This window comes from Trichoderma camerunense, assembly GCF_050948025.1.
Source record: "Trichoderma camerunense strain CBS 138272 chromosome Unknown V8C40scaffold_3, whole genome shotgun sequence".
Taxonomy (NCBI): domain Eukaryota; kingdom Fungi; phylum Ascomycota; class Sordariomycetes; order Hypocreales; family Hypocreaceae; genus Trichoderma; species Trichoderma camerunense.
The window spans coordinates 1658881-1682354 of NW_028145367.1; the positions used below are offsets into that span (position 1 = coordinate 1658881).

General features: G+C 49.3%; 6 protein-coding genes across 6 annotated transcripts; 2 read left to right on the plus strand and 4 right to left on the minus strand.

Annotated features, from left to right (window-relative positions):
• Positions 1–1773: 1773 nt before the first annotated feature.
• Positions 1774–4813, minus strand: V8C40DRAFT_236135 (uncharacterized protein). The gene is made up of 3 exons (XM_083213982.1): positions 3809–4813; positions 2190–3632; positions 1774–2127 (listed from the first exon to the last, which is right to left on the minus strand). Exons 1-3 carry the CDS (start codon positions 4283–4285, stop codon positions 2089–2091), a joined length of 1959 nt encoding a protein of 652 aa, XP_083077198.1. The 5' UTR covers positions 4286–4813; the 3' UTR covers positions 1774–2088.
• Positions 4814–5316: 503 nt separating this feature from the next.
• V8C40DRAFT_236137 (3'-5' DNA helicase) lies at positions 5317–8962 on the plus strand. Its single transcript, XM_083213983.1, has one exon. It carries the CDS (start codon positions 5485–5487, stop codon positions 8821–8823), a length of 3339 nt encoding a protein of 1112 aa, XP_083077199.1. The 5' UTR covers positions 5317–5484; the 3' UTR covers positions 8824–8962.
• An 808-nt stretch (positions 8963–9770) lies between these two features.
• V8C40DRAFT_236140 (uncharacterized protein) lies at positions 9771–11219 on the plus strand. The gene is made up of 2 exons (XM_083213984.1): positions 9771–10176; positions 10456–11219. Exons 1-2 carry the CDS (start codon positions 10117–10119, stop codon positions 10984–10986), a joined length of 591 nt encoding a protein of 196 aa, XP_083077200.1. The 5' UTR covers positions 9771–10116; the 3' UTR covers positions 10987–11219.
• Positions 11220–12499: 1280 nt separating this feature from the next.
• V8C40DRAFT_236142 (uncharacterized protein) lies at positions 12500–19031 on the minus strand. Its single transcript, XM_083213985.1, has 6 exons — positions 17746–19031; positions 16227–17681; positions 15035–16155; positions 14211–14975; positions 13909–14156; positions 12500–13839 (listed from the first exon to the last, which is right to left on the minus strand). Exons 1-6 carry the CDS (start codon positions 18709–18711, stop codon positions 12581–12583), a joined length of 5814 nt encoding a protein of 1937 aa, XP_083077201.1. The 5' UTR covers positions 18712–19031; the 3' UTR covers positions 12500–12580.
• A 278-nt stretch (positions 19032–19309) lies between these two features.
• Positions 19310–20492, minus strand: V8C40DRAFT_236143 (uncharacterized protein). Its single transcript, XM_083213986.1, has 3 exons — positions 20268–20492; positions 19996–20211; positions 19310–19915 (listed from the first exon to the last, which is right to left on the minus strand). The coding sequence occupies exons 1-3, from the start codon at positions 20287–20289 to the stop codon at positions 19407–19409; spliced, it is 747 nt and encodes a 248-aa protein (XP_083077202.1). The 5' UTR covers positions 20290–20492; the 3' UTR covers positions 19310–19406.
• An 887-nt stretch (positions 20493–21379) lies between these two features.
• Positions 21380–22737, minus strand: V8C40DRAFT_236145 (YoaK family protein). Its single transcript, XM_083213987.1, has 2 exons — positions 22262–22737; positions 21380–22187 (listed from the first exon to the last, which is right to left on the minus strand). Exons 1-2 carry the CDS (start codon positions 22464–22466, stop codon positions 21553–21555), a joined length of 840 nt encoding a protein of 279 aa, XP_083077203.1. The 5' UTR covers positions 22467–22737; the 3' UTR covers positions 21380–21552.
• Positions 22738–23474: the final 737 nt, after the last annotated feature.

The window sequence follows — 23474 nt, forward strand, 5'->3', positions numbered from 1 at the left end:
AACCCGGATGAATCGCAAAGAAAAGCTTCCGAGACCGCACAGACCGCACCGACCAGATTCGAGGCCAAAACAAAACATGGTCAAAACAAAAACTCTCCGCGCTGTGAAGCTGTACTCGTATGGACCTCAGAGCTTCGCCAGCTCCTCTCTCTAACGCCCTAGGCACGCAGCAAGATTGCAGTGTTGCCCTCTAGCGTCATCATTCTTGGTTCGGGTCCATCTCTGTTCGACAGCGCCATGGGCATGGCATCGGTTCCTGGCCGGGGGACCCTTTGGCCCACGGTGATCGCTTGCAGTCCTCCATTCTTGTCCCTCAATCCCTTTAGCTCCATGGTGCATGATCCCCACTGGCTCAACTCAACGTGAAACGCACTACCAGGGGCTCTCCCTGCAACTGCATTGTCCAAAGCCCCTAACAGGACCCGGCCATCTACGGTCATCACTCCATCTGCATCGAACCCAGTCATGGGCTCGTCTCTCTCCGCGTCAATCACGTCTTGTTGGAGGAACAACTGACAAGCCGAGTGGAGAGGGGGCGAATAAAATGCAAAAAATGTACAAGAATGGAGTCGTGAAAATGTACAAGAATGGAGTCGTGCTACCATCAGTGCTTACAAGTAGAGTACACAATATTGCAAGGCCGGTCGGCGGTCAATCTAGAAATAAGGTAGCGTCGGCCGAATCTAGTGAATTGAAGCATCTACGATCAGGCTGGGTACACTGCATGCAGAAATACATACCTTAGTAGGGAGAGATATAAGCTTGTTGTGGCAATGAGAGGTTTTGGAGTAAATGGTCCCTTAGCTATACTAGAAGAGTCTAGTGGAGTGTACCTGCGGAGTCCAAGTCCACCGGATATTTAGATCCGTGGCAGTGTTTCCTTGCGTTGTATCAAAACGAGGGCGAATTCATACGTTTAAGCAGCTCCCTTTGAGAGAGGTTGGGATACAGCTTCAGTCAATTCCCAGCCACGAAACGACGAAATCAATCCTGGGTTGCTGCAGTTCTTTCGTTTATTCACTGTCTTGACTTATTTCCCGATATGGAAGTTTCTTGTTTGCATCAGCAATAAACGCGTAATTTTTTTTCTCTTTTCGTTGTGACATATAGGGTAGGCACTTGTAATGCTCGCATGCCACCAGATATTCGACACCGGCGCTATATCCCGCTGTCTTACCATGGAGAATTTGCTCATTAGAAGCGGAATTTTGTTCTTGGCATATGGGCTATGCTAACACAGGTACAGGCCTTACGTGTAATCCTTCGTATTGGTCCGCTGGGTACAGACAGGGCCATCACACAGCGGGCAGTTCTTACATAGCCATATTCCAATCTCCCACAACTAACATCCTGCCAAACATCCATCTTCTACGATAATTTGCTCATAACTATATTTCATACTTATGTATATATGCACGACCACACACTGAAGCGCCGCACAGGCATAGTATCAAAATCAGCAGCACCTGCGACAGCCCCTGTTGGTGATCTTGCACGTGGTCTTGGCATTGAGCCGTTGTATCCAGCTGTCTTGCGTCACCTCTGGGCCTCAATCTAACGCGCGGATAGGAGGTCTCGCGAGGACAAATTATTCCTTCTTTATTGGCTGATCTGCAGTGAGCGTACGATTTCATTCATTGCAGATATCGCCAGTGGCACTTGGCTGGCTGTATTTTGTTGTATGCCTACTCCTACTAAGACAGCGCCTTCAGAGCAGCCGATTACGACAAGGCGATTTAGTTTCACAGAATGGTAACACACGCACAGGTTCAATTGACCTTTAAAGCTCGTATATTCTCCCATCATCCACCTCAATGCAGCGCTTTTTTTTGTCTGCAATTTCTTGCTTCTAGACTAGTTTCCTCATCTCTCCTCCCCTTTTGCCACGCATGTAATACACGAACACGGAACCCCTACTTCCCAGATACCGATCTCTATAAATAACCGACCATGTATTATACCGACAAAAAGTTCCATATAAAGTTCCACACAAGGATTGCCCCGTTTCTCCTGTCAATCCATCCTCTCTAATACCCCGATGTGGGTAGGTTTGTTGCAATGGGAGCATTGCACAAAACAGCCCGCCTGCTAGACGGCTGGTGCGAATGCTTCCGGTGGTAGTTGTGCCTATAATGATGCGAGTGAGCTACTAGCCTTGAAGAAAAACAGAATTCATAATGTAAACATACCTTCTTCTCGTTGAAGATGACCAATGCTCTGCCAAAGTCCCATTCGACTTGTGACAGGCACATTTCTGAATACTGAGGCACCATGCCTGTTTGTTTTGACAGCTCGGCAATCATTGCCTGATGCTGGTTTGCCGCATCCACGGGGGCTGGTGAAGGTGCAACAAATACGTTCGGAAGGGGGCTGTACGCTCGCAGAGACAGCATGTCGCTGACGACTCTGATCGGAGCGGTTCCGGATAGGCCTGGCCCGAGCACAAAAGTGCGAGAGAAGCTACGCTTGCCAGTGGTTCCTGATTTCTGGTCGTACTCCTCGAACTCGCCGTGAACGGCAAGGATCAAGCCATCGACACCCAGTTGGCTTTGACCTGTGGGGTCGGCCAAGCCTGGCAGCGGATGACAATCCATAATATATTTGCTTAGTTCTTCCTTCATGTTCGGGTGCTTGGTCACAGGGAGTTCCTTCCACAGGTCGTGGATGACCGCTTGCCCCTTGAATAGTCGTTGTGATCTGGCGTGGTGGCTGTTGATTTTCATCAAGTTGCGAGATGATTTGATGTAGGCTGCCCATGGCAGAGGGGCCGGTGCGTTTGGATCCCTGACGGAGACGGCGTCCACGGCCAGGGAAAATTGACTGCCAGCGTCATATAGCCTGGCTATAAGTCCTTCACGATTGGTGTCGTATGCTGTGAAAAAATCGAGCAGGAATTGTTCGCCGATGCCGTTGACGTCCCGGAAGTCGGGACCGCTCTGCGGGATCGGTTTTGGTAGACGGGCGGCCTCTTGCTCAGCGATCTGCTGCGCAGTGCGAAGCTCAACCCCGTTGATGTTTTGGAGCTTGGGGAACCATTCGAGCAGAGTAGTCTTATAGTTGACGTCCGTCCCCTCGATCGGATTCCCGGTCATGTAAATGGTCTCGAGCTCCTTGAACTTCCCCTTCCATCGTTGGAGTCCGTCCATGTTGCTAACTTGGTTGCCACTCATATCGAGATTCTTTAGCTGTGGGAACGATACTGCCACGGACTCCACCTGGATAACATTGTCAATGCTGTTATTAGCGAGGCTGATGCTGTGAATCGCATCCTTCTTTTCCTGAGCCGTCTTGAAGAGACCATCGCAGATCGCCATGAGGCCCTTGAAGGTCTTGAGTGCCCTCTCTCGGTTTTCGAACATGCCAAGAGTGACCAGCTCAGGGTCAGAGGCAAGAGCGTCGAGCTTGAGTAGTTTGTTTTCACCAATATAGCGTTGGCTGAGAATCGACTGAAGTTTTGCGCGTAGTTCTGCCGTCTCTGGTGACTCTATCGCTTTGCTTGACGGCTCAAAATCACCATTAGACTCCACCACCTCCAGCTGAACGCCGGCAAATGTGAACGTGTTGAGCTTGAGAAGTTCCTCCGCATCCTCCTTATTGGCCCCCACAAAAACGAATTCCCCAGCTCTGTGTGACTATGGCGGGTTAGCAACCAAGAAAAAGAAAAGAATATTCAACCTCAAGCGCTGGGGCGAAATAATTTCGACGTCAGGGATCTCCCCGGAGATGTGTGACTTCCAGTCGCCAAAGAAGCAGCTGAGACGTCGGTTCAAGTTGGCACCCCTGCTTTAATCGTCAATGATTGGCTTACCTTTCGAATCGTAATGTGTCGTTTCCGTCCAGTTCCGAGAGAAGAAGCTTTCCTTTCCAGGAAGCTCAGCAGGTCAGAGAGCCCCCCATCTGAGTTGGACGCAGCCTTGCTTTGTTTGAGGCCACGGACCCTTAGCCAGGTAAGCCCTTCGATTTGGCCACCTCGACCTCTGGGTCTTGAAACTCGGGACGCCAAGTCAGAACCGCCTCCAAGTTGCTTCATTACGATTTGAGCAACCTTGGCAGCCCCTCTAGATGGCCCTGGACCTCCTCTTCCCGAGGGTCTGCCTCTGCCACCACTTGTTTCAGTCGCAGGACCTCTGTTTGGCCGCTTGGATGGGCCATCCATGTCGAGATCTCCATCGGTGTCGACTCTTGTCGGACCTCTTCGCTTTTGAATGCCGCCCCTAGAGCTTGATTTTGCGCCCAGGGGATTTCGGGCCTCTCGAGTCGACTGAGCTTTCCCGCGAGGAGCCATAGTCGCAAACGGTCCACGAAAACCTTGTAGTCTGGACGGTGTGGTGTGAGGGTCGGCTGCGAAAGAGGAATGCTGAGCCCGCGCTGCGCTGCTGATGGTTCCTTCGTCGGGTCGGCCCCGATGGTTGGGACTTGACCTTCCTTGCTAGCACCTGCGACGCTGGTTTGGCTCGGTGTGTTGAGATGCGCGGGATGTGTTTTGTTGTTTTGGTTCAGCGAAGAGGTGCGCTGACCTGGCGAAAGAGCGCAGGAGACTCAGGAAGGTCAGGCGAAGCCGCGGTGGGCTGTTGAGACTCTGTCGCGGCGGCTGATTCTCCTAGAAAGCGCGGGATGTGTTGAAAGAAGGTGAAATATCTGGTCGCCTAGAGAGGACCCGGGCCTTATGCTGTACGGAGTCGTACGAGAACACTCCGTAGATACGCAGGCAGCGTTGTTGTGCAGCCTCGCCTTGGAAAATGGTTGTTGAAGAAGAAAACAAGGCTTGGACTGGTGTATGTAGAGGATTTGATGTTTGTTTCTAGACCCGCTGAGAAAGTCAGTTAAGTGCTAAGCCTGCGAGGTACTAGGCAGGCAGCCAGCCGGATTTTCTCCAGGCGTGCACTATTGCCTAATGAAGCCTAGTGGCTGCCTAGATTTGTTCCGAATGCCTCTGGATCTCACAGGAACGAGCGTGTACCTTTGTTTGCATAGGAACCTGGGCAAGTGAAAGGTAGATCAAGAAACTATAAATAGATACCGCAGTGATTGTTGTTCGTCTTTGAAAAATGCAAAGAGCTTTGAGAAGTCTCTTTGAGTGAATCAAATATGTTCAAAATCCCTTTTCTATTTCCTTTGTGGCTAAGTTCGAGCAGGTCTCAAAGGAACTTTGCCAATGCCAAAGTACAGAGATACAGAGGTACCTCTCGACCAAGATATTCCGGCCGCTGCACTTTGCAAATCACAGTCCATTTAAGTCACGTGATATGGTACCGTTTTCGCGTCCTGGTGGTCGTTTGGCGCGTCACATTGGCGACATGCTGCCTGAAATACTACAGGATGAGCATCTTAGTATTTACGAGGCCAGCATCACCATCGCCGGGAAATTACATCAGTTACACACCACCTACTAATGGCTTGAAGGATACTTCAGAGACATGAAACTGGAGAACTTTTAACCTCTCATCGACCATATTGCATGGTACTACATGGCTTCTGGTCGCCATGGATTCCGACGATTTTGATGACGATATCGCCGATGAGGACATTCTCGCTGCCTTTGATCAAGTATCTTCATCTAACGGAGGGAAGCTTGTGTCTACATCTACATCTTCTTCGAGTGGCTCTAAGAATAACGCCGGTGACCTGAATAAGCAGCAATGGGCAGCACAGGAGCTGAATGATTTGCCTTCGGATGCCTTTTCTTCACCAGAGCCAGTGAGGCAGATTGCCAGGGGCCCAGCAAAGCCTGTAGCAACAGCTCGCACTGGCTTCAGCCGCACGAATTCCGGTACTTTGCGACAAACCACTTTATGGGGTGGCCATGCGGCGACGGAAGATGCTCCTCGCCCATCTCAGACTACGACTACCAGGGTCTATCGGGCTGATCTGCCCCCTGAACCTCCTAGCCCTCATCAGCTTGATAGAGAGGCATTGAAGACTTGGGTATATCCAACAAATCTGGGGCCAACTCGAGACTATCAGTTCAGCATTGTCAGAAACAGCTTGTTCAACAATACGCTGGTAGCGCTGCCGACTGGTCTGGGAAAGACGTTTATTGCTGCTACAGTGATGCTCAACTTTTACCGCTGGACGAAGACAGCCAAAATTGTCTTTGTAGCGCCGACAAAGCCACTTGTAACGCAGCAGATAGATGCTTGTTATAACATTGCGGGAATACCTCGATCAGAGACTACACTCCTTACCGGTGACATTGCTCCTGCTCTGCGGAGTGATGAGTGGGAAAAGAGACGAGTCTTCTTCATGACGCCACAAACGCTCCTGAATGATCTCTCCCATGGATATGCAGACCCAAAGAGTATTGGTCTCATGGTCATTGACGAAGCGCATCGCGCCGTGGGCGAATATGCATATGCCAAAGCTACCAAACTTATTCGCCGATTTTCCAACAGTTTTCGGGTCCTGGCTCTGACGGCTACACCGGGCTCGAAAGTTGAGACAGTTCAAGAAGTCATAGACAATTTGGGGATTTCTCACTGCGAAATCCGAACCGAGGAGTCTCTTGACATTCGGCAGTACGTGCACGATCGAAACATAGATCAGATAGTCCTTGACCCTTCGGACGAGATGAATCTCATCGGCGAGCTCTTTACTGAGGCTCTCAAGCCGTTGACAGAGAAACTCAGCTCCCAAAATATATGGTATGGGCGGAATCCGATGGCTCTGACAACGTACGGCTTGATACAGGCACAGAAGGAGTGGTTTGCCACGCGTGGTAATCGCGCGAACCAAGGTGTCCAGTTCATGATGCGGGCAATATTCAGCGTGCTAACGAGTCTTGCTCATTCGATCAAATTATTGCAGTATCATGGTATCAAACCTTTCTACGATAACATGGTTGACTTTCGCAGTGAACAAGAAGACAAAGGCGAAAAGGGATCCAAGTACAGGCGCCAAATCATCGATAGTGCCAGTTTCCAAGAAATGATGGATAAAATTGCTGGGTGGCTCAAGCTCGACGGCTTTGTGGGACACCCAAAGCTCACAGCCTTGGCTGATTGTGTCTTGAATCATTTCATGGACAACGGGGAGGGGACTCGAGTGATAGTGTTCAGCGAGTATCGTGATTCCGCCGAAGAGATTGTGCGCATGTTCAATACCCATCGACCACTCATCAAAGCTACCGTCTTTGTTGGGCAAGCAGATGGCAAGCGCGGCGAGGGCATGAAGCAGAAGCAGCAAATAGACACAATCGAAAAGTTCAAGACTGGCGCCTACAACGTCCTCGTTGCCACTTCCATTGGAGAAGAAGGGTTGGACATTGGCCAGGTTGATCTTATTGTCTGCTATGACTCTTCAGCGTCTCCAATTCGCATGCTGCAGCGCATGGGCAGAACGGGAAGAAAGCGAGCAGGTAACATTGCGCTGCTCCTGATGAGGGGAAAAGAGGAGGAACAATTTGCCAAGTCGAAGGATAATTACGAAAAGATGCAAAAGCTCATCTGTGAAGGAAGCCGGTTCAATTTTCGGTTTGATCTCTCCACGCGGATTGTACCCCGAGACATACGGCCCGAAGTGGATATGCGGCATGTTGAAATTCCAGTTGAAAATACTCAAGACAAGTCGTTACCAGAACCCAAGAAACGGCAGGCTCCCAAGGGTAAAAAGAAACCGCCCAAGAAATTCCACATGCCGGATGGAGTCCAGACTGGGTTTCAAAAAGTCAGTGATTTTATGAAGGTCTCGACAAAACCAGGAGAGCACGTGTCCAAGTCAAGTTCAAAGCCAAAGCGAAACCCCGAACTAGATGATCTGACAGCAATTCCCGAATTGGAACGTGTTGTTCTTGGCTCGGATGAGCTTTACGAGCTCGAGCGAACTTACCGGAATCTACCATTTAACCGTAACGTGATTGATGAAGCTGATCTGCCGAGCATGGAAGCTCATCCAACGCTGCAACGACAGCTACGCCCGACTGCCTTCGTCCCTCATGGGATTTATACAAAACGCTGCGTCAAGCTGCTGCAAAAGCTGGGGGATGCTGATAGCCTCGTCAGGCCCCGCAGCGACGTGGACACGAGCGACTATCTTGAAATTCCCGTCAAGCCATTTGTGTATTCTGATAATGGCGAGACAGATGCGAGCGATGATGAAGCTGCAGCAGACGGCAAAAAGCGACAGGCCATCGAAGTCGAATCAGATGATGACTCCTTGGTATTTGAGGTACAGCAGCCGAAGAGGAGAAAAGTCTCGACCGAAAAGACTCAACCCAAAAAGACTCAACCCAAAAAGGCTGAACCCAAAAAGACTCAGCCCAAAAAACCCCTTCAGCCTGCTGCTCGGCGTGTGTTGGACTCGGGAGACGAAGATTTGTTTGACTCTGATCTTGAGATAGACATTGAAGAGGAAGAAGAAGAGCCCGGGCTGCCGCCTCGACTCAGCGAAGCCAAAAGACAAAAAAGGCTGAATGCCAAGTCAAAAGGAAAGCATTCACGGAAAGCTGCCATTGGCAGTGATGAGATTGGAGATGATTGCGAAAGGGATAGTGATCTGCTTGACGAGAGCGACTCGGATGACGGAGCCGACTTGGTAGATTTCGTCGTTGGAGACGACCAAGCAACATCCAGCATGTTAGATTCCGAAGCGACGTCTCCCATAAAGCCGAATGAACGGACGCCACGAGCAGGGGCAAGCAGACCCTATTTCGTGCCAACTCAATTCACGGCAACCCAAGAAAGCGATGTAGTTCCAGACTTGCATGCACTTGCTGGGCCGTCTAGGATGCAAGGACGAGCGAGAGAAGCGTCTGAAGAGGCGGCACCAACTAGGAGTAGGCGACGCACAAGACCTGCGTTGCTGGACAGTGACGATAGTGATGTTTAATGTGAGCTACAAAAGGGTCACGGCGTTAGGAACGGCGAGTAATGAATTAGAACATGAAAGTATGGTATTGTATTGTATCATATACATATTACGGGAGCTATTTGCGTGGAGGAAACTACAAAAAGATAACGAATTGATGACCAAATATTATTATTGGACAGCCATGTTGTCTCGAAGACCGTTTTGTCGTCGTTGCCCTGTTTGATTCAACTGTGAAGAGTGAGTTAGCACTCGTTCGAGTAAAGCATGTATTGTGAAACGTATGCAAAAAAATCACAACAAGTCTTCAACTCTTTTTTCAGAAACCCAGTTATAAGCACTACGACCCCCACCGCCGCCAGCAAGACCGCCGCGGAACGCCCAATTGCGCATATGACGATGCAAACTGGACGCGGAATCCCACGACGGCCCTGCTGGAAGCGACCAAAGGACCGACAGACACAAGCCTCCCAGGGGGGAAGCTCGCACCGGCCAATCGGAGGCAGTCTCAGACGGCTCTTCCTAAAAGAATATGGGTGCAAGGTTGTTCATCATATAAAGTGAGGAGAAGGAGATGTTGTTTGGTTTGCGTGATGTCGGCGCGTGAGGAAATGCGATTGGAGAAGCGTGAAGAAAACGTACGTTTATTTTTTACAGCTGTGAGATTGCCTGTTTGTTATATGGAAATAAAGAAGAATAAAGGGTAGAAGAAATAAAAGAAGAGAAATAGAGAAGGAAAAGGGTGAATCAAGCCATCGGAAAAGCTTCCATAGACAAGCCTCAAGTGCAAACTTGAGCTTGATATATGCAAGAGAGAGTTTTAAGAGAGAAAAGAAAAATTGCAGCTGTGGCACCGCAAAGCTGTTTGCCCAGGCACGTGAATCACCCGCATTAAGTGGGGACCTCAGAGCTGTTTGGCGCCCCCACTAAAGTGACTTTCAACTTGTTCCCATTCACTGCCGGGAAAAGTGCTCCATGAGACCGGACGGGGAAGCAGCGATTCGCAGTGCTAGCGACTGCCTAATGTTCAATTGCTAGGCCTATTTGCTAACAAACTAATAGCTCCCGTCGTTGCTTCCCAAAGAGCATGACGTGACGTCCAACCAGTGTCACTGCCTTATCTGCACCCAGCTTGTTCAATAAGGCAGGCACGGCGTTATCTTTTTGCGACCACCCGATTTTCTTCTTCTGGCGCCTCTCTTAACTCAATTCTCTTCCGAAACTCTGAATAGCTCCCGCTTTTTGCTTCTCACAAGACACACTTTGATCGCAACAGCACATACACCAACACAGCACGCAATTCAATCAGTCACCATGGCAAAGGGGATCTCGGTCCTCAAATTCGTGGGCACCGTGTCCCTCGGGCTGTTGACGGCAAGTTTCGCCATTATTTCCTAGCTTTTTCTTCATGTGCCTCTGTAGCGAAGACGACGAAAAAAGTCCGGCTGCCCCTCCCCCTCCTCGAAGTCGCATGTTCGGCTGCATCGCATTCAGCTCCCCCGCCAGCTCAAAGCGACAGCTTCAACTCTGCGGAATTCGAAGGATGGGGAACGGGCAGCGGGCAAAGAAACAATCGCATTTTGCTATGGATCACTCGTAGCTTTCGCTGTGTTGTGCAAAAGAATTCGTTGCTGACTTTCTCGGGCATCGCAGGGCGTCTCGTATACTGTCTCCGCCGTCACTCTCCCAACTCTGCTCCAGCTCCCCTCGTCGTCTTCCGCCGCTCACGCCTTGACCTCACTGCAATCTTCGCTGCGTCTTCCCGTCCTCGCTCTTTCGTCCCTGGCCGCCGCCCCGCTCTTCCTGTCGTTCGTCTGCTCCCCGCGCTACGCTCGCCACCCGTACCTGTTCTATACGTCCATTCTGGCTGTGCTGTCGGTTGTAGTGCCCGGATACCTTCCCCAGCCGGCTGCAACAACTTCGAAGCCTACCAGCGCACGCAAGGCCACGTCATCTAGAGCCCGGATGGAAGCGAGCTATGAGGTCTTGGGCGACTCGCACAGTGAGGGAGACTTGCCTAGCGAGTCAGAGCTAGAGGATGTCAATGGCGAGGAAGTCAGAGCCAATGTTGAGGGTACCGCGAGGGCATATCTCGTCAAGACCGGCTTTGCCGCCGCCGCCTTTGTGCTGTCTGTGGTTGGACTTTGGGGCGATGGTGCTCCCCGAACTGTCCGTTACTATTAGGTCGTGAGCTGGCTCGTGTAACCTTGTACAGTAAGATGATTTTGGGCTGCGGATCCGATTGGCCGGCTTTGTCAGTGGGCTAGATTGGAAATATGTAACATGTTGGAAAGTATTCCTTGCGTGGAGAGCGAGGTTGGTTTCACCACTCTCTCATCAAGTTTGTCATGCGAAAACGAAAAGAAATCACATTGTTCAAATATCTCAATATCAATATATAGTAGTTCATGTCTTTATGATCTTATTGTGTATTCATCCTTCATGTTTATCGTTGTTTCATGCTACTCATGTATAGCTGAATCTATACTGTCAAGTGAAGGTCAGAGAAAGCAAGACCGCAAAATGAATAAGTGCATGTATTTACCAATATGAGCACCCAATCAGCTTAATACCAAGTACTGGGCACATACAGTTATAATAGCAATTACTACAAATACATAACTATACTAGCAGTTACTAGAGAAATATACACATAGTCGCAGTTGCTAGAGAAAAATAGATATAGTAGCAGTTACTAGAGAAAATATAACTATAGTAGCAGATACTTGAGAAACAGACGTAGTAGATAAAGCCGAGGATACAATCATCCTATTTGAAGTGTGGTTTAAGGAACACAGGTTGTCCCGCGGCTCGGTGGGCGGGTGCTGCTTGATTCTTCTTCACCGTGCTTGCGATCGAGGCATTCCAAGCTTGATTGTTCCCACACGCACTGAGCTCTCAGCTGCCGATCTTTCGCGTATCTTTCCCGGGTGGTCGATTGTAGAATTGGTATCCCAGCCAGACGCATAAATCAACGCGTGGGTGATCGAAATATTCTTATTCATCGTTGTTTCATTCTGCTTATTTACAGCTAAATCTATACTGTCAAGTGGATGTCAAGTCCGCAAAATGAATATTCTTTATGCAAAATTTCTCCACTACGTCGCTGAGCTTGGCGTAGCCTAGGTGATTTCCTGCGTGTGCCGTGTCAAAGATGTCTTTCTCACAGGAGTTTGGGATGCAAAGTCTGTCTGGGCCCCTGGTGTCAACTTCCACAGCAGGCCGTCGTCTTTTCGGGGTGGTAGGTCCGTCTGGTTCTCTGGATCTAATTCCAGGTTGTCTTCCAGGGTCTGTGTAACCCTCGTCCAGACTGGATTAGTTTTGAAGCCGTCCTGGAGTTTCGTCCTGAATTCTGGGGAAATGCTCATCATGTGCGTGGTCGGGCGTCGGGTTTGGCCCCAGCTGTTTGTCTGGAATTAGGTTATTTGCTGGCGGGTTTTCTGCATATATTCAGCAATATAAGCACCTAATCAGCTTAATACTAGATGCTAGACGAACACAGGTGTAGTAGTATATACTAGAAATATATAACTATACTAGCAGCTACTGGAGAAATATAGATATAGTACCGGTTACTAGAGAAATATAGGTATAGTAGCAGTTATTAAAAAAAAATGTAAATATAGTAGTAAATATTAGAGAGAATATAGCTATAGCAGTAGATACTTAAAGAACGAGAGTATAATTCAACGCGTGGGTGTTCGAAAGCTTCTTGTTCATCATTGTTTCAATCTAATCATATATAGCTAAATCTATCCTGCGAAGAGCAGGCTTATAATCATTTGCACAGTCCATCATGATACGACTTGCACTCGTCGCACCTTTCAAGACCAAAATCTTTGCCGACAAAGCTGTTGAACCTCCAAGCCCTACTCAACTTCGAAGACAGCTGTTGGGCTGCGAAATCCCTCGTGTCCTTCTCTTCCGCATCGTCCTTGGGCTCCTCATCATCGTCTTCTGCGCGAGCCTGGATGGAAAAGTATCGCGAGGCGGTGTGCTTCTCCCCGAGTCTCTTGGCGACGTCGTTGGCCTCGTTGAGGCTGACGAGGCGGCGCTTGCCAGGGTTCTTGTCCATGCAGGTCTTGCAGAGGTCCCAGATGACAGTGTTGCGAGCCGTATCAGGGAGCGTCTCCTGGCTCGGCGCGAGTCCGACTAAGCCGATGATGGCGGCAACCTGAGCAGGCTGGTATTGGCCGCTGAGGCCGAGCTCGACGACCTTCTCTCGAAGCTGTTCGTCGCTCAGGCCCTCGATGGTCGAGCACTTGATAAAAGTGCTGGCGGCCTGGGTCGGCCAGGTGTCGAGCTTGTCGGTTCGCGTACTTTGCAGTTTGGTCTTTTGGGCAAACTGGTCGGCCGTGACCTTGTCCTGTGCCACCTCGGCAGGCGTGCGGCCGACGGCGTTCTCTCTGTACAGGAGCTGAGGCTTGAAGTCGATGAGGATCTTGACGATGGAGACCATTCTCTGCATGATGGCAGTGTGGAGACAAGTGTCACCAGCGCCGTTGAGCATGTCCAGTTCCTCACCCTTGGAATATTCCAGCATGAGCTTCAGCATATCCACAACATCCTCCGTTCTAGAATAGGGCGACGACGGCTGGTGATGGTAGTAGTATCTCCTGCGCCTTGAATACACGGCGGAATCATCGTTAACCACACCGGAAGCTTGAGAGATCCAAGCATGGAGCGGCGTCAGACCATTCGCCTGCAGGCTTTTACGCTCCGTGAACAAGTGACTTCGAAGACCGGGATCGATAATGTCGAGAAGGCGACGAAGGCTAGCTGCCTTTGGATTACCCGCCACGGCCGCATGCAAGATGTTCTCTCCCATATGGTTGCGGGTAGCTTGGTCGGCGTTTGCACCGATTAATAGCTTGGCAAAATGGACGTAGCCGAGACGACAGGCAATGAACAGAGGCGTATCGCCGTTGGATGTCTTCTTTTCAAGCGACTCCGGGTAGGACTCGATTAAATACTTGACCAGCTCGATGGAGTTCTTAGATGGTGCTGCCAAGATGGCCGTATGCAGCACGAAATCATCTAGTGAAACCCTTCTGTTAGCATACATGCCGTGTCTAATGATTCTCTTATACGAAGCGGAAAACTTACTGTCTGCGCCAAGCCACTTGGATATGACCCGGTCAAAGCCGACTGGGCTTTGGATGAGATGCTTGAGCCGGGGATCCTCAGCGGCGGCCTTGGACTTGGCAAACTCGCTATATAGACGATGAGGCTTATCGCTCAAGAAGAACTCGACTGCGTCAATGCGACCACCGAGTGCCGCATGGAGAAGAGGCGGCGTTTGAAGGCCGGTGGTCCTGACGACCATGTTTCGCCCGGCCTGTGCCCAATCCTTTCTATAATAATGTTAGTCACCCTATGCTCATCAATCTTGGATGGAATTTTCATACCTCTTCTTTCCATAAACCGTCAATCCTTGGTAGAAGCGGGGCTTTTGCTTCAACTCAGCGCCGCTCTTCTTGACCAGATGGTCCAAAGGAATCCCTGCACCGGTTCGCTTGATAAGAAGGCTGAGAGCTTCCGTGTTCCCGCTTTGCACTGCTGAAAGGAAGTCATTGGATTCCAGGTTGAACCTCTTGACAGACTCGTCTTCGTCACCAGTCGTCTCCGTCTGCTCGTACTCACTCACCAGTCCTAGAAGGACTTTTAGACCAGCCGTGTCCTCATCGTTGATGGCATGTACGAAGAGACTTTGGGTGGCGCCAAATTGAATCGATCCGTCTTTCTTCTTGACGATACCAGGTGCATGGGTTCGGATTACATCGATGGGCCTGGTGTGAGATTTGACCTGCATAGAGACTTTGCCAATATCATCAATGGTGAAGGCTTGGTCAATCGTCTCTGAGACAATTCGAAGCTCATTGTCCGAATCCCCCTCGTCGTCTTCCTCTTCTTCATCCTCATCGTCTTCATCTTGGGACTGCATCTTGTAGCGGACTTTTTCCTTTTCGGGTGCCGACCACTGGGCCCGAACAATCTCCAGGATGGCCTTAGCAGTGTGATAGTGACCACGAAGGTAGGCAATGGAGAATGGAGAGTTACGGCTGTCATCAAAAATAGCCATATTAAGCGGTGCATGCTCATTGTTAGGGCCCCAAGCTTGGAGCGTTAGGGATTTGATTGTCCCGATATCTCCAGTCCAGGCTGCCTGCATCCTAAGCCCAAGTGTTAGTTTTATGCCAAAAGTACAGAATAAGTGGATTCGCGGGCTTACAATTGAATATATCCATCCTTCTTCCCCTCGGTCATGTCGTTGTCTCCATTGAACAGGAAGTTATACTCAAACGCTGTAACCTTCGGGGGTTCAGGAGGGATGTAGGTGTAGTTGTGGCGGTTCTCCATCTTGATGTCTGGGTAGAGTTCACTAAACACCAGCGCGCCTTTGGCAATAAGAATGCTCTCAAGCTCAACGAGATCAGAAATGGACTCCTCGATGGCCTTTGCTTTTTCAGCATTTCCTCTGCGTTCAGCCACTCTCCGCACCTCTTTCTCGTAATTGTCTTTTTCGGTTTGGTACCTATCTTGAGCCGATTTGACCTTGAAAGCAACTAGCCAATGTTGATAGGTACCAGGCTCAAATTTTTCCAAGTAAGAGTCGATACCTGGCTGTTTCTCAGGCTCTCTCAGCGCAGTCTTTTCTCCAGTGTATTCGCGCAATTTCGTTATCAGATGCTTGACCATGTCCAATGCGGTGGTTCCCTTAGTCCAGTTGCGCTGAGAGTCATTCGCTAGTGCGTACTGAGTCTCACGAGTGACCGAATTGGGATTTGCTCCCTTTTCCAAGAGCTGGATCACCAAGTCGGTGTTGCCTGACCGAATCGCAGCAATCAAAGGTTGCTCTATAGATTCCTCGTATCTCTTCTTTGTTTGTTCTAGGTTTCCGAGATTGCTGGTCTGCGAGGGAGCCACCTTTGCTGACTTTAGCCAGGCATCAAAGTCGATCTCGACCGAGGCTCCTGCGTTCAGAACCTTGAGGACGAGAATAGGATCGCCTTTTTCGAGAGCAGTCTGAAGTGGTGATACGATGTCAGGTCTCCACATGTAACCAGAAAAGAACAAATGGTTGATGGCCGCCTGAACACCCCTTGGGTCGTTGTCGATGAGTGTTTCAACCATGTCTACATTACCGCTGTCGACATAGCGATGGAAGACGGTACATCCATCAGCGTCTGCCTGGGAACATGTGGCACCCAGCTTGAGAAGCAACTGCGCCATAGACCTGGCCTTCTCTGAGGGCAGCGACAATGCAAGTGTCATGGTTAGAATAGCGCCAGCCAAATTCGAGTGCATGTTGGTAGACAGGAATTTGACTGGAAGGATAGAGTCGGCACCGTACTAATTTGCATTAGAAACAATAATAACAAAGCATGACGCATAGGGTATAGGAAACTTCTCATGATACTCACATCGCAAAGAGCCTTTACAGCATCTTCATGTCCTCCAGCAATAGCGAGATGGAGAGGAGAGCATGGGATATCCCACGCAAGGACGTTAATCTGGTAGAAGTCTGGTCCGTCCTCGGGTTCTTCGAGCGCGGAATCCTCCTTGTCCTCCTTGTTCTTTTCCACCTTTACAAAGGATCCAGTGACGATAGAGTGCACCTCTGTCTCTGTTTCGGCGTTATCCACAAGCTCAACATCCGAGTCTTCCTCTGCATTCTCGGCGTCCTCAGATGACTTCTGAGCGTCTTCTTTGTTCTCAGACCCTTGAGCTCTGGTAGCTTTGCGTTTCCTGTCTTTCCTGTCTTCTTCAGCCTCTTCGTTCTCGTCACTCTTGTCCATCAAAATTTTGATGATCTCAGCATGACCTCTGGCAGCGGCAAGATGCAGAGCTGTTTTGCCGTCCGCAAGACGAGCGGTTAGGCGAGCGCCACCCTCAACTAGATGGCGGACAACTTCTGGAGAAGAAACCATGGCCGCGAGATGAAGCGGGGCCCGTCCGGTATAGTCCCTCTGATTCGGGTCCGCGCCTTCTTGAGAGAGCCAATTCAAGACGTCATCAGCATCGTTTTCAGCAATTGATTGGAACAGTCTAGCAGTGTTGCCGATATAAGCCATGTCAGTCCAATCTTGCTCCGTCAGAGGATTGAATGATCCGATCTGCTGCCTGCCGGGATCGTCAATGAGGAACGTGACCTTGCCAGAGATGTAAATCTCTGCCTCCTTCTCGGCGGCTTCGATTTCTTCTGGAGTCACCGGTTTAGGGCAGCTACCACAGCAATCTTCAATCACATCCTCCACCCGTCCAAAGAATGCAGGGTGGCGATGCAAATACACTTCACGCTCCTTTGGCTGATTCCATTCAGCGTTGAGAAGTAGATCTCTAGTGTAGCACAGCTTCTCAATTCGCTTTGCGTTGAATTTCTCGCCATAGGGAACAGTAAAAGTGTGGTAATTGCTAATGTCTTCCTCCGAGAGCCAATCGGCAACCTCGTCTTCGTGGTAGGACTTGAGGTTTCCTTGGAGGTGGAAGTGACTGCGTTGTAGCGCGGGCCTGCCACGCTCTTGACGCCTCTTGTTGAGATAGGCATCGCGAGCATGCGTGGTTGGAAGTCGTTCCAAGACGAGCAGACGAGCAAGACCCAATGTTCGCTGGAAGCTTCTCTCAAAGATTGTGGGGTCCACGCGTGATCTGTCAAGCTCAGGCCAGTATACTTCGAAATTTCGGTGAGAATACTTGGACAAACGGTTCTCATAAGAGGGACTGCGTCTGGTGAGATCCACGTGGTTGATCTGAGTAATAATGCTGCCGAGAGTTCTGGGAGCCACGTAAACCTGCTTGCCATTGTACGCGGCGCCAGCGGCATCAATATCGAAACCGGTCAAGATTTCACTGATGGACTTGTAGACACGGAGAACGACCTGTGAGAGGCCAATTGGATGAGAATGCTGACTGGATCTGCATGTGGAGGGGGGTTATGCTTACCTGCACATGCCGAACAGGATATTGACTGGCAATGGTGATGGCGTATTTCGTGCGAACAACAGTGACTTCGCTTAAGATGGAATCACGAATGGACTGCTCAATCTGCTTAATCTTTTCGATGGCTTCTTCGTGGGTGAGACCGTATAAGAAGAGGTCAACATCGGATGCAGGGCAAAACTTCTCATGATAATACTCGCGAAGCTTCCTCTTGTTCACATTAAACTCCTTGGGAACTGGTAGCAGCGTGTTGACGACGGAGGAGCCAGCTGCCACCACGTTGTTCCAGTCGAGTTCAGCGAGAGAAGACTCCGAGAATATGTTAAAATTCTTCTGAAACTCGGTCAAGTCGGAAACAGTTGCTGGTGATCCGTGGGGACGACGCTTGTCATCCGGCAAAGCCATGATGTACTTTGACTTTTCCTCCTCCGACTCAGAGGCTAAGTCTCGGGCACGGACAGTGATGTCCTTGGTATCATCAGTAAAGAGAGGCACAACATTGAGGTAAGGATCATCGAGGATGGGGTTTTGTCGGTCTTGTGCGAAAACAGAGCGCAAATGAGCTTCAAATTTGCGGTATGGCTCCATGATTTCCACCATGGGCTTGTCTGGGTTCTGAGCAATGTATTTTACCAGGTCCGCCTGGGACGCAGGTAGCTTGGGGAAGTCTCCGAGAGCCATTCTTGCTGGTGAGTCTGACTCAAATGAAGGCTTCGTAGAGTAGGAGGCAGAAAGAAATATTGCACCGTGAGGCAATTGATTGTTTTGAAGACGAAGAGCAGACGATAGAAGAAAAGGAGAACAACGAGGCACAGCACGACGAATTGGGTTCAATTGAGAGAAGAAGAAGAGATTCGTGATTGTGTGAACTGCCTTGGAATTGGGCCTAGAAAACGAACGGGAGCATCTGCGTGCTTTATACATGTCTCGATTATCGGGAGCTAGAGCAAGCACAGCAACTATTTCCATGTCATCACGAAGCCGGGCTCGACGCTTCGTAGCACTAAGACCGTGGAACTGCCACTAACGTTCCCCAATTGCAGTAGCATCTTGGCGGTCAAACGTGGCGTTTGGAGCTGAAAGAGGAACGATGCCGACGCGAAACGCGTTGATCCTGGTGTGCTGCCTAAAGCAGCCGGGATGATGCATCGCGAAAACTCGTGACCGGCGCCAGGATCAAGAGACAAACGAAGCCATCGCCAAATAAAGGCCCGCTGATGCCTGGTTGAAGCTTGGCTTGGATCTCATAGAGCGGCCGGCCCCACTATGGCAGCCTGATCGGAGCGGAGAATTCTCAGTTCCGGACAGCTTGAATTGCCAGAACAGGCAGAAAAGCGGTGGGTCTGGTGGGACAGGGAGCTGATTTGCCGATTTACACCACCGGTTCCTCTTAATGAGATGATGCGAAGCTCGGAACGATACACCTGAAAAGCTCATTGATAGGGACAGAAAACATAGAAGCTTGTGAATCTACATGTACTCGTGCATATCTTTGGCATTGGCGGCAGGATTTTTGCAATTGATCACAGGGGCTGTCTCTGACCTCTTCAAATCAGTTAAACAGGATCCACGGATACGCAGCTGCGTATTCTCAACTTGCGAAAGAGTGGTCATCAGGCACCTTGTTATTCGTATATCAAATACTATGGAACAGAGGCTGCCGATCACCTCTGTTGAACGTAGAAGCGGAGAATCCGGCCGTCCCAGGAATGCCAACTGTCCCATCGACCGTCGCTATACCCACGATAATCATAATCAACAGTCCACGTAAAAGATCCAGAATACGCTGCGCCATCCCGGTAGCTGTAATAAGCAGTGCAGTAAATCCCTGGGCCTGGAGCACCACCCATATGAATATAAGCCACATCCCCGTACCCAAGAGAGTCTGCTACTCTGTCTGACTCAAACCATCCATGTGCGACATTCCATCCTCCGTCATTAAAAAGACGGCTTGAGTCTAGGTTGTGAATTTCAACCCATATCTGGAAGAATCCAGCAGCCTTAGAGGTAATTTTAGACTCTTGTTGGGATTTCTGCCTTAGAGCACTTATCTGGGCTCGCAGTTCTTTTGCAGTCTCGTGATCCTCGTCTTGAATTGCCTTGTGGAGAGCAGCAGCAAGTTCTTTAAGCTCAGCATTAATCTGCCTTTGAGACTCGGGCAAATCTTCCGTATCTATAAAGTGTCGTCAAAACTCCTACACATGACTTCATAACGCAGAAAATATATGTGTGTGCTTGGATATTGTGACATACCGTCTTTTGGCGGTACAGGTATGTTGTTGCCACCGGAACCAATGAAGCCGCCTGTTTTGGCATCCTCTGGAGCATTCTCGAACAAATGCTTCAGTTGAGCCTTGAGTTCTGTTGCCAGCTCAGTGTTTCCAGCTTTGATTGCGGCCTCGGCGGCCTCAGCGGTCTTGTGTATCTCATCAAGGTGCGACTGGATATGTTCTGGCACTTGTGGCCTCTCTAGATGTTGTTAGGACATGGCCATCATGATAGTGAATAGGGATGTCGATAAGTACCGTTCTGCTGAGCAACGGGCATCTTGTAATGTCCCTTTTCTTTTTTTTTTTTTTTAATTCGAAAATGGGTAATAAAAAGAGCTCGACTTAGGTGGTGCGAAAAAATGTTGTTCAATTTATAGTATTGAAGGAGAAACTATATCTTTAAATATTGTCGCATGGTAGGTAATGTATACAAATGCTTTCGAATGGCGTTTACTCAATCATATGTCAGTGAAGCTTCCATTTTCTTTTAGCGCACATGTTGTGGCCAGCTGAAATCTCAACTTGTGTAAGCGCACTTGGCTCAACGGCGCTGAAAATGAGATAGACCGCTGACGTGGCACCATCAACTAACATGAAAGTCGTATCCAGAAAAATCTTGCGGGGTATTAGCGTACCTTAAGCAGGATTCCATTCTACTGTGGGTCAGTCAGTGAAAAAGAGGAAAACTAGAGTGGCATCTCCAGTGGGATAAGATCAACGCCCAATGTTGAAGGGGGAGGATTCATTCTTAATTATGATTCGTTAGTTAATGCATAGAGCATTGCTAGGAGCTACCTGAATTTTGACAAGCGTCGTGATCCATTGGTAGCTACCTATAGGTAGGTAGCTAGGATTGGCAACTAAGCTGAGTGGCCCAGCATTTCTCAAGTCAAAGAGAACCTTGGAGACGCTTTATCCGTGCCAGTGGTTTCGTTCCAAGGTAAATGCCGCTCCATCTGCTAGATAAAATGATTCCCCGAAATTGTTTCCGTCATAATCGAGTCATCTACTGTAATCTCTATTGTCGTATTTCGTGGTCCTAAATTAATACAGTTGCAAGTCTCAGCCAATCGCAGGATTGCATAATAGTAGTAGCGCTACAGCTGGCAGAAGGTAGCTTAAGGTAGCTTGAGCTAGCTGCCGTTAGTATCCCCTTTATTCTATAAAGGTAGGTGTAATTGAATGCTTTACTATATACTACATCTATTTGAGGGCGGGTTTGCTAAGTACCTTATCTACTTGCGCATGGCCTAACCGGGAAGAAGCCAAAAAGTATGGACATGCAGAAAGATTCGACCCAAATCTTACCAAACTTGAGCACGTATCGTGGGAGGCGAATGGATAAATGTAAGTTAATAAAAGTTCTTTACCATTACCGCGTGCATCTTCGCCGCTTTTTATCTAATGCCATGAAAAAAAAAAAAGCTCGCTATCTAAAACCTGTACACTGATTGCAAATGCAGCATCGCCCGCTTTTTAATAACCCAATCATTACCCCAGCCAAAAACGCCCAAAACCAAATTCCATGCTTGCTTTAATCTCAAACCTCCGATGTGTTGACTTTCTTCTTTTCACCCCCTGAGAAGATGTACAGCAAACTTGCGAGTGCTTTACCAGCTCCAGACACAGCCAAGGCAGCCGCTGATCCGGCCGTCCGGTAGAGCAATGCACCGATGAAACCTCCTGCGACAAGTGCTAAAAGGAAAGCAACACGTCTCGTCCGGGGTCGGTTGTCCAAGACAAAGAGTCTTCGGTCGATCATCAAGTCTACCCATGCAGCAGTCGCCATTGCAGTGCTGATTTCAGTTGCAGCCAGGCTTCGAGATTGGACTACCTGGCTACCAGCGGCGAATGCCAGCAGGGCTATAACTGTAAGGGCTTTCGGACCGTGGCCTTCAACTCCATATCGATATTGAACCCCGGTGGCAGCAAAGACGAGACCAGTCTGAATCAGGTTGCACAGAATAAGCCACCATCGCTTCCGAGGTCCAACGATGTGACCAATTTGGCCAGTCAACCATCCTGCACCAAGGAAGACTCCCAATCCTGTGGCAATACTTGAAGTGTAGAACATATCACCGTTCAGTTTTGGTATTATCACTGCTAGGCAGAGAAAGATTGTGTTGCCAGTCTGGTTCGAGGCAAAGCAGTGATAGTCTGGAAACGTAGTTGCATCTTCAATGAAGTTGTTTTAGCCTCTGAATATAGAAATACGATGCGAGAATGGGTGGCGGGGGGCAACTATTTACCTTGGATGCCTGTACAGAATGTTATGAGTAGGAGTTGTATCTCTACGAACAGTGTCGTACGAATGTCCTGTGTGAAGTAGTCGACAAGTTCATTTTTTGCGTGAGATTTTTCGGCTAGTTGTGGAATCTGTTGTCCGGGATAGATAGATCCTTCTCGGCTAGTGTCTTGAGGGGTCGTGTCGCCCTTTTCTTGTGTATCGGCCATCGGATCTGTAGTTGTGGATGCAATTCTCTAATTGGAGAGCTAGGAGAAGTATTAATTTTAGATCACAGCCAGTTTAGACAAGGCATTTGCGTTTTGGAGGCAAGAAAGCACTAAAAAAGAAAGGTTTGACAGGTTTGAGAAAGGGAGCTCGTCTTGTTTAATACAAACGTCGGAACCGACATCCGTCTGAGCACGGTTAGAAAAAACTGGATAACCGCCGGCCCCACGCCGAAGCCAGGATTCATGGCCACTGCTTTCAGGGGAAGCTGATAACGGACTCTTCCGGTAAGCCATCATGCGAGAAGCGCATACACGATTGCTATCGCTGCTTTTAAGGAGGAAACTACCTATCAGATCAAGCGGTGTATCAATTGTATCCCCACAAGGCGAGAAGGATTACCTTGGCGCGACTAAGAAGAATTGGCCAAGAATCGAGATGTAACATGGTCTGACCCTTGCTTCACACCAATTGTCCACGTCATGATTTGTTGGAGATAGCAAATTCGTGGCATAGCAGCACCGAAAGAGGAGAACTGGCAATTGATCTAAGCGCTCCTTATCATCGACATTGAATGTTTCAACGGTATTCTCCTTTTAACACAGCGACCAATCTTTGCGCTCTTCATCCCCTATGCTCATTCACTATATCTTGGGGGCCGAATTCCGAACTCAACATACACGGCTTGGTAGCCAGCTCATCTCACCGGCTCTATCGATGACTCTTAGATAATATTTACGTACTTTTCCCCCTGCGAGTACTGCAAAAATTTGCCAAAAAACAGATGGTCGGCTTAAAGCGGCGTGGCGGCGAAAGCCGTTTTCTTGCAGCCAATAGCCAAATGCTGATGCTCCGCATCCGGAGTGGGCCCCGGCCGGCTGCCGGCCACGCCAGCCGTGCGGGCCGGAAGAAGATCTGATCGCAGCTCCACCGATGCCGCCGACAGCCGCGAGTGCAATGCTCTGATTTTGAAGGGAGATCTGCCTCAGACAGAGGTTACAATATGGTAA

Coding starts and splice junctions, on each gene's coding strand:
- V8C40DRAFT_236135 (XM_083213982.1), bottom strand. CDS start 4,285: ATGGCTCCTCGCGGGAAAGCTCAGTCGACTCGAGAGGCCCGAAATCCC. Junction 3,633..3,808: donor GACACATTACGATTCGAAAG/GTAAGCCAATCA, acceptor AACCCGCCATAG/TCACACAGAGCTGGGGAATT. Junction 2,128..2,189: donor TCATCTTCAACGAGAAGAAG/GTATGTTTACAT, acceptor GCATCATTATAG/GCACAACTACCACCGGAAGC.
- V8C40DRAFT_236137 (XM_083213983.1), top strand. CDS start 5,485: ATGGATTCCGACGATTTTGATGACGATATCGCCGATGAGGACATTCTC.
- V8C40DRAFT_236140 (XM_083213984.1), top strand. CDS start 10,117: ATGGCAAAGGGGATCTCGGTCCTCAAATTCGTGGGCACCGTGTCCCTC. Junction 10,177..10,455: donor TGTCCCTCGGGCTGTTGACG/GCAAGTTTCGCC, acceptor CGGGCATCGCAG/GGCGTCTCGTATACTGTCTC.
- V8C40DRAFT_236142 (XM_083213985.1), bottom strand. CDS start 18,711: ATGGAAATAGTTGCTGTGCTTGCTCTAGCTCCCGATAATCGAGACATG. Junction 14,157..14,210: donor ACGGTTTATGGAAAGAAGAG/GTATGAAAATTC, acceptor ACATTATTATAG/AAAGGATTGGGCACAGGCCG. Junction 13,840..13,908: donor CAAGTGGCTTGGCGCAGACA/GTAAGTTTTCCG, acceptor GGGTTTCACTAG/ATGATTTCGTGCTGCATACG.
- V8C40DRAFT_236143 (XM_083213986.1), bottom strand. CDS start 20,289: ATGCCCGTTGCTCAGCAGAACG. Junction 20,212..20,267: donor GCCCGTTGCTCAGCAGAACG/GTACTTATCGAC, acceptor AACAACATCTAG/AGAGGCCACAAGTGCCAGAA. Junction 19,916..19,995: donor ACCTGTACCGCCAAAAGACG/GTATGTCACAAT, acceptor GACACTTTATAG/ATACGGAAGATTTGCCCGAG.
- V8C40DRAFT_236145 (XM_083213987.1), bottom strand. CDS start 22,466: ATGGCCGATACACAAGAAAAGGGCGACACGACCCCTCAAGACACTAGC. Junction 22,188..22,261: donor ATTCTGTACAGGCATCCAAG/GTAAATAGTTGC, acceptor ACTTCATTGAAG/ATGCAACTACGTTTCCAGAC.